General features: G+C 15.5%; 1 protein-coding gene across 1 annotated transcript, besides 33 other annotated features; it reads right to left on the reverse strand. All coding sequences in view use genetic code 6, as the record gives it.

Annotated features, from left to right (window-relative positions):
• Positions 1 to 60: a microsatellite.
• A 7-nt stretch (positions 61 to 67) lies between these two features.
• Positions 68 to 1,290, reverse strand: IMG5_193570 (hypothetical protein; the record flags this gene model as incomplete). The annotated part of the gene is made up of 3 exons (XM_004025007.1): positions 68 to 312; positions 691 to 1,110; positions 1,152 to 1,290. 3 exons carry the CDS (start codon positions 1,288 to 1,290, stop codon positions 68 to 70), a joined length of 804 nt encoding a protein of 267 aa, XP_004025056.1.
• Positions 334 to 411: a microsatellite.
• Positions 423 to 469: a microsatellite.
• Positions 567 to 637: a microsatellite.
• Positions 567 to 662: a microsatellite.
• Positions 1,290 to 1,350: a microsatellite.
• Positions 1,351 to 1,951: 601 nt separating this feature from the next.
• Positions 1,952 to 1,997: a microsatellite.
• Positions 1,952 to 2,037: a microsatellite.
• Positions 2,028 to 2,125: a microsatellite.
• Positions 2,094 to 2,155: a microsatellite.
• Positions 2,107 to 2,158: a microsatellite.
• A 655-nt stretch (positions 2,159 to 2,813) lies between these two features.
• Positions 2,814 to 2,859: a microsatellite.
• A 4-nt stretch (positions 2,860 to 2,863) lies between these two features.
• Positions 2,864 to 2,915: a microsatellite.
• A 151-nt stretch (positions 2,916 to 3,066) lies between these two features.
• Positions 3,067 to 3,118: a microsatellite.
• Positions 3,069 to 3,118: a microsatellite.
• Positions 3,072 to 3,113: a microsatellite.
• Positions 3,072 to 3,118: a microsatellite.
• A 339-nt stretch (positions 3,119 to 3,457) lies between these two features.
• Positions 3,458 to 3,492: a microsatellite.
• A 522-nt stretch (positions 3,493 to 4,014) lies between these two features.
• Positions 4,015 to 4,134: a microsatellite.
• Positions 4,135 to 4,254: 120 nt separating this feature from the next.
• Positions 4,255 to 4,314: a microsatellite.
• Positions 4,315 to 4,328: 14 nt separating this feature from the next.
• Positions 4,329 to 4,443: a microsatellite.
• Positions 4,352 to 4,380: a microsatellite.
• A 402-nt stretch (positions 4,444 to 4,845) lies between the features above and the next one.
• Positions 4,846 to 4,885: a microsatellite.
• Positions 4,847 to 4,898: a microsatellite.
• Positions 4,847 to 4,899: a microsatellite.
• Positions 4,900 to 4,923: 24 nt separating this feature from the next.
• Positions 4,924 to 4,988: a microsatellite.
• Positions 4,989 to 5,622: 634 nt separating this feature from the next.
• Positions 5,623 to 5,670: a microsatellite.
• Positions 5,623 to 5,672: a microsatellite.
• Positions 5,664 to 5,693: a microsatellite.
• A 476-nt stretch (positions 5,694 to 6,169) lies between these two features.
• Positions 6,170 to 6,197: a microsatellite.
• Positions 6,198 to 8,137: 1,940 nt separating this feature from the next.
• Positions 8,138 to 8,187: a microsatellite.
• Positions 8,139 to 8,181: a microsatellite.
• Positions 8,173 to 8,230: a microsatellite.
• Positions 8,231 to 8,541: the final 311 nt, after the last annotated feature.

The raw sequence follows: 8,541 nt of genomic DNA on the forward strand, positions 1-8,541 counted from the left end.
AATAAAATAATATATAATAATAAAATATTTAATAATATAATATAATAAAATAATAAAATATTTTATTTCAGTTTATTTTTTATTAAACAAAATAATCAACCAAAGCAATTGGATAGAAATTCTTCAAATAAGAATAGGAAAAAAAGGAAGATTTAGGTGTAATTCCGTCCCCTCTAGTTTTCCAAAAGACCTCAAATCTAACCGAATGTAAATTCCTGGCATCAAATTCTCTTTCAGTTTCGATTTTTTCAACATTATCAGTTTTAAAATCTCCCTAAATAAGTTCTTTTAAATCTTCGAAATTTCTTTTCCCTTTAGAATGAATTTATTACAATTATTATTATTACTATTATTATTATTATTATTATTATTATTATTATTAATTATTATTATTGTTATTATTATTATTATGGTGTTGTTTCTTCTTAAATAGTATTCATTTTTTCTTAAATAGGAATTATTTTTTCTTTAATTTTTGTATCTAGTTTCTTATTAAAAATTTCCATATCTTCCTTTAACATTGATAGTTCATTTTCATTCATCCATTGAGGTTCGGAGATATCTTTATATATACATATATACATATATACATATATAAATATATACATAAATACATATATACATATATACATATATATGTAAATATAAATATATATATATATTTTATATATGTATATGTATATTTTTTACCTTAAAATTTCACTAAGTATTATGTTTAACCATTTTTTGATTTTTTATCTAGAAATTCTTCAAAAACATACTCTTCGTCTTGTTCTGATTTTTTAGAAGTATTTAGTTGATTTTTGTCATTTTCTGAGGAGTTTTCTTCTTGACTTTCTTCACTGGAGTTGTGGTATTTGTTCATTTTTGGCTTATTAGTGGTGTTTTCAGTGTTTGCATTAGATTTAGGACCTCTTTTCTTTTATTCTACTATCTATACATCTGAATCTTCTTAATTATTTGAAGGCTTTTTAATCTAGTTTTGGGGAGTTTAGGTTGGCTTTTTCTCAGTTTCCTTTTTTCCAAGCTTTTTCTCGTATCTTTGGATTATTTCTTTAACATTTTCTAGGTTTTCAATTGGTTCCCAGGTAGCGTCTTAAATATCCCAGTCTTTATTTTTGTTTTGTTTATTAAATTTTTAATTTTTTTACTTTCCCATTTGATAAGATATTCTTTCTTTTTAGTTTTTTGATTTATACGAGAATCTATTATTTCTTCAACTTAATATTCGTCTTATTTAGAAGATTTTGCTTTGTTTTTTTAAGGATTTATTTTATATTTTATAGACATTTTTTTTTTAAGTTTTTTTTTTTTTTTATTTTTTTAATATTTTTTTATTTAATTTTTTTTAGCTAAAGTATAAATAACACATTATTTTTAAAAATATTTCTAATTATTAATTTTTTTATAAAATTTAAGATAAATAATTGGGAACTAATAATTAGAATTATATAATATATATATTTTAATTAATTTCTTAATAAAATATTAATATATTATTAATATAAAATTAAAGAAATATTTTATATTAAGTATTAACTTCTATATTTATTTAAATATATAGTATATATGTTATTACTAATTATTAAAATATTTTATATTTATTTTAATTGTATAATTTTAATTTTTATATAAATATTTTATATTTTATTATTGTATAATAAATAAGAATATATATATAAATGACATTAGAATAATTAATTATGTTAATTTTTTTATATAATTATTAAAAAATATATATCAAATATGTAATTATCTTTTTATAAATATATAAAATATAAACAACTAACAAATTTATATAGACATTTATTTTTTATTAAAATAATTACAAATATGATGTATATATGTATATGAATATATAAAAACGAAATTAAATAAATAAGATTTATTTTTATTTTATTTAAATATAATCTTATATTATAATCTAAAAATTAATAACTTTATTTAATTTTTATATTTATAAATAAAAATATTATATCTTAAAAAAAAAAAAATTACAAATATAACAAAAAAACAATAATATATTTAAAAATAAAATTTTATTTATATAATTAATATTATATATTATATATATAAAAAAAAAATATTTTAATTATATTTTTAAAAATATATATATATATATATATTATAATATATATATATATATATTTATATATATGTAATTAAATATTAGTTTTATACACTATATTTTTATGTTTTATTTAATTTTTATTACATTAATTTAAATAAATGAATTAAAATATGGATATTAATGTTATTTTTTTTTTGTATGTAAAAATAACTTAAAAATAATATATTTATTTATATGTATATACATATACTTTTGAATTTAATTTAGTTTCTTTTTCTTTATTTTATAGTGTATAAAATTTATACTTTTATATTATTTATTTTGAGAAATTTTAATTTTAATTGTTTTATAATGTTTTAAATTAAAAAAGAAATTATTAAAATTTATTTAATTTTTTTTAAAAAAAACGAATTTTATATGTTTAAAAATAGATTAAAAATAATTTAAGTTAAAAATTAAAATTAAAAAAAATACAAATTTAATAGATTTTAATTTATTTATAGCAAAATCTTTTTCCAAATAATTTTATTTTATAATTATTATATATATTTTATTTATTTTTTTCACCATATTTAAAAGTTAAGCACTTAAATCTAATTTAATCGTTAAAATCCAATAATATTTATATATATAAAAAAAAAAAATGCTATATTATAATATTACTTTTAAGTTTGTTTATTTTTATTTGTTTTTGTATTTTTATTTTTTAAAATTCAATTAATAAAAAAAAGGCTAGAATCCATTTTTTTATTACATTTTTTTTTTTTTTTTTCAGAATTTTTTTTTTTAAAAATAAAAATTAAAATAATATAAAAAGTATATAAATATTTAAAAAATAAAATAAATTAATAAAAAATAGAGTACAAATAATTTAGAGTAAAATATATATAAAAAAAAATATAATAACAAGTGTCTAAAATAAATAATATACAAAATAATACAAAGTGATTATTTAAGATTCGAAAGTGGAAATTTAAAAAAATATTTTTTTTTTTTTAAAAAAAAAAATAAATAAATAAAATTAAAAAAAATAATAATAAAAAAAATCTCCTCTCAAAAAAAAAAAAAAAACAAAAAAAACCAACAATCCCCCCCAAAAATTAATGAATAAAAAATCTAATAATAACCAAAAAAGTATATTCGAATAAATACCTGAAAACCAAAAAGACCATTTTATTTTAAGTTTACAAAAAAAAGTAAGAAATAACACCAAGAAATTAAATGAAATTAAAGATCTTGAATAAGATTAGTAAGAAGGCAAATAACTAAAAGAAGGCTAGTTGAAAAAAATATAATCTAAAAATGAAATTCTTTCCAAAACTTAAGAATTCGAAAACTTGGCTAGATTTTATATAGAGTCTTTAAAGGAATCTTAATAAGAAAGAAAATAATAATAATAATAATAATAATAATAATAATAACATGATGATAACTTAAGTCAAGTTTTAAAGTTGTTTTTTGCTACTTAGTTCTGTCATAATACTAATATAAACTAGTAATTAAAGGAAATTTATGAAGGTACCTTCCTTTCTGTTAGTGAGAATAGAATTTAGATTAGTGAGAATAACCTGAGGTGCCTATTGGAAAATAAGAATGAAAATATATGGTAAGAAGTTGAAAATATTATTAATTTACATGAATTTAAACATGCTTAAGTTCATACTTAATCTCCATGTAAGAAATAATCTTATCATGTAAATGAATAAAGTTCTAAAAAAAAGAAATAATCACATGATGTACCAAAAGAAGAACATAATCATATGTAATCGCCTTAAAAATAACATCATCATCATCATCATCATCATAAATAACATGATGAGTATAATGGAAAATAAAGGTAACAAAATACTTTGGCTTAAGAATCTCCAAACAAATATGAATAATAATAGGAAAAATAATAATTAGTGTCACCTAGTAAATAAGTAAAAACATAAGAAATAAATTAATAATAAGAGTAATTATAATAATAAAATTAATAATAATAATAATAATAATAATAATAATAGTAGTAATAAAATTAATAATAATAATAAAATTAATAATAATAATAATAATAATAATAAGGTGAATAAAATTAAGAAATGAATAATAAATAAAGACATCATTATAAAAAAAGATATGATAATTACAATGGATAAGTAAGATAATATAATACTTTGAAAAAAGATACAAGCTTATATAAAAATAATAATAATTAAGATAACTATAATAATGAAAATGAAGAATAAAATAATAATCATAATAATCAAAGAGCTTTTAATAATAATAATTATTAATTAAGAAGATAAAATAATGAAGATCAAAATAATAATCATAATAATCATTAATAAAGAAGAAGAAATAATGAAAGAAGATAACATAATAATAATAATTAAAAATAAAATGAAAATAATCAAGAATAAGATGGATGGATTTAAGTTCCTTAAAAACCTGCGAAAAACGAAGATGAAAATAATTATAAAAATAATAATAGACCTCATACTAGTAATCCTGATTAAAGAAAATATAACAAACACCATAACAATAATACTAAAGGTGGAAATAGACCTCATAGATAACATCCTTAAGGTTAATAACAAGATAAATAATAGCATCAAGAGGGATAATATTAAGGTGAAAGAAGATAATATGGTCATGGAGGGTAGAATTATAAGTATTAAAAAAGAACTGATTAAGTTAATGATATTTAATAACAATAAGTGGTAATATATATATATTTTTTTAATATAAAAAAAATATAGAAGGTTGAATAATAAATTTGAGAGAAAAAGTTGATTTTTTTTTTATTATTTTTTTTTTTTTTTTATTTATTTTAATTTTTTTTTTTAATTAATAAAAAAAATAAAAAAGTCTTTTATATAATTATATTTTTTTTTTTTTTTTTATAAATTTTAATTTTATTTTATTTTTTTATAAAAAAATACATTATATATATATATATATTTATAAATAAAAAATAAGTCTTTTTTTATTTCAAAAAGGAATAAATGTACTATCTTCGAATCCAAAAATAATTTATTTATTTTATTTTGATTTAGTTTATTTATTTTATTAAGGATTTTATTTAATTTAATCTTATTTTAACATATCTTCGCTAATTTTTTTTATCAACTTTTAAGTAAAAAGTAAACTATTCATTTTAAAATCATCTAAAATATCATTTTAAAATATTTATTTAGTTAAAAATTCACCTTCAGGCATCTCTGGCTCAATTTTCTAATGAGTAAAGTCGATAATTTCAGTTTGTAATTAAGAATTAGCATTTCTTTATTCTTAAGAATCATCCAATTAAGAAGATTCGCCACATTTTTTTTATTTACGCATTTGTAATCGCTTTTATATCAAATTTTATTATTATTAAGTATTTTATTATATCAACTTTAAATTATTTTATTTTTCTTAAGCGTGTATATCTAATAAATGTTTTACTGAATCTTTGGTGTCTTATTAATATATAAATTTTGTATTTAATTCGACTTCTTTTTGTCTTAATTTCAATTATAAATTAGGTGTTGATTCAGTTTTTTTTAATGTTTTTTAAAACTAATTAAATATATATAAATATATATTTATATATATTTATACATATATATTTATATTTTTTTTTTATTATTTTTTTTTTTACATTTTATATTTAAGTTTATTATTATGCCTTTTCTAAGGCAACATTTACATTGTTTTTTAATAATATGTTTGTTGTTTTATTTTTAAATATTAGATATTTATCATTATTTTGGATTTCATAATATTCTATTGCTTACTTTTTTATTTATTTTATTTTTTTATTTTGGCTTTTTTTTTTTTTATTATTACAGAATATAACTCTAATAACCGATTAACTTTAATTATTTCAATGTCTTTATTTTCTATTTCTAATTCTAAATTAAATACTTCATCTGCAAAATTTGGAGGAAGTGATGGTTTTATATTATTTGTTTCTTGTTTTTTATTTGATAATGTAATTAAATTTTTAAACATAAATTATGAGTTTTTTTTTAGTTCTTTTTTTATTTTGCTTTTTATAAATTAAAATATAATATTTTTTTTATTTATTCTAAAATAAATGAATAGTCGTTTATTTGTGATTTTAAGTAAAACATATATATATATATATATATATATATATTATTTTTTTAGTTTATTTTAATCTCTTTATATTTTTTTAATAAAAATAAAGTTTTTTTTTTTTTTTTTTTCACCAATAGATAAAATAATATTGTATTATTTATTATTTTATTAAAAAAAAAAAAAAAAGTTAATAAATATATTTTTTTTTTCAATATATAATTACAAAAATTATTTATTTTAGATATAAATAAGAAAACTTATTATTTTTTATATATATATATGTATTGATTATTTTTTATTTAAATAGAATAATAAAAATCACATTAAATTACAAATTAAATCAATTAAATCTCGGACATTAATCCTTCCGTCTTTTAAAACTTCTTCAAATTTTTAAAAATCAATAAATTGTTTATTATAATCAATAACTTGTGTAAGTTCAAGGTTTTCGCAAAAATAATCAAATAAAGTTTTTGATTCTGTTTCATTTCTTTCATCTATTTATTTAGTTAATTATCTTAGAATTCTTTTAAACTCATTTCTTTCCATATTTTCATTTTCATTAATTTGAAAGAACTATATTTTTATTTTAATTGGCTATAAAAAAATAATTTACTTTTATAACAAATTAAATGAATTTTTAATTATCAACATTTTTTAAAATTAATAAATTATAAAATTCTTAAAATTGATTTTTTTAAATCTATTAACTTTCCGAAAAAGGATTTAAGTCGAAAGCTAATAAAATTCTATCTCTTAAAACCGGTTAATTATTTTTTAGGATTTAATATCCATTTATTAATGTCGATAGTTTTAAATATTCTGGCGATAACTATTAATTTCTTTCTAGAGTTTAGTCTTCTTCCTCTTTTATTTCTAATAGAGATTTTATTTCTATTTCTTCATTTTCGTCATATATTTCTTTATTGTTTTATTGTTTATATATTTCTTCTTCTATTTATTCTTAATTTTATTAAACAAGTAGCAGTTATTTATATATATAAGAAGAATTATTTTCTAAAGCTTTTTGTTTATCTTAAATTTATTTCTATAATTCAATATCGCATTTTTCTTTTAATTACTAGACTTTAATTTTGACTGAATTGTATTGATTTTCAATTTAGGCTTTTTATTTGAAAAATTAAGTATTTAAATCTATTTTATTGCAAATTTTATTTGGGAAAACAACACTGTGCTTTAGCGCATTGAAGATATATTAGGAGTTATTTTAGAGTTTATTTTTTTATTGGTATTTTTGGTCAGTTTATAATTTATTTTAAATTGTGGAAATTTCTTTTAGAAATTTTAAAGTTTTTTATTCTTTGTCTTTATTTAAAATAAGATCGTTTTATAAATCGTCAAGGAAATTTTAGTATTTCTTAATACAGATTTTTTCTATTTAATTATTTTCTTTTTATTATGGATATAAATATAAGGGCATTTTTTACCTATTCTCTTCTTTTTCACTGTCTAGAGGCATTTTTAAAGGCCTAGGGTATTTATAATTTTTAAAATTTAAATAAGAAAGATTGTAATATTTGATTGGGTTAGAAATGTCGTCTTTTGGCTTTTCGAAAAATTTGGTTTTGTAAGTTTTTGAAAGCGTTTTTTAAATTATTTTTTATTCAGTAATATTTATTGTTTTTTTTTTTTTAGTATTTTTTACGGAAGTAAAATTATTATTTTTTTACTGTTAATTTATTTAAGAAAAATATATCTGCATTTTTAATGGAGATAAATGAGTGATTTTTTTATTGAAATATGAACTTAATATATGTGCGTTGTTTCTTTTTAACATTAAATGGGTTTTTGAAAGTAAAAATTAATTCTAAGTTTTCGATTAGTGAATATTTAAGAGATTTGGAGAGTTTTATGTAATTTAAAGTGGCGTTTCTAATTCTAAAGGAGTTTCAGTAGAAAAATATTTCTTATTAATAGTTTATTTAATTTATTTATGTTTTTTATGATTCATTTGTTATTTTTTAATCTTTGTAAATGAAAAAAATTATATATAAAAAATATGTATAAATAAAATATATATATATATATATATATATATATATATATATATATATATATATATTAATATATTTATTCAATTTTTTTTTTTTTTTAAATAAATAATTTATTATTATATGTTACCTTTTTTTTTTTTTTTATTAAAATAATTAATTTTTCAATTAATTGATTTCTAAATTAAATTACATTTGTTTATTAATTTATTTTTATAAATGATATATTTATTTATTAATCCAAAAAAAAAAAGAAATATAAAAAAATATATATTAATATGTTCTATTTTTCTTTTTTATAATTACAAATAATAGATTATATAAAATAAAATAAAGATATTTCATAAATTATTTATTATTAAATTAACTAAAAAAAAAATAAAAAAAAAA

This window comes from Ichthyophthirius multifiliis, assembly GCF_000220395.1.
Source record: "Ichthyophthirius multifiliis unplaced genomic scaffold scaff_1120509251390, whole genome shotgun sequence".
Taxonomy (NCBI): domain Eukaryota; phylum Ciliophora; class Oligohymenophorea; order Hymenostomatida; genus Ichthyophthirius; species Ichthyophthirius multifiliis.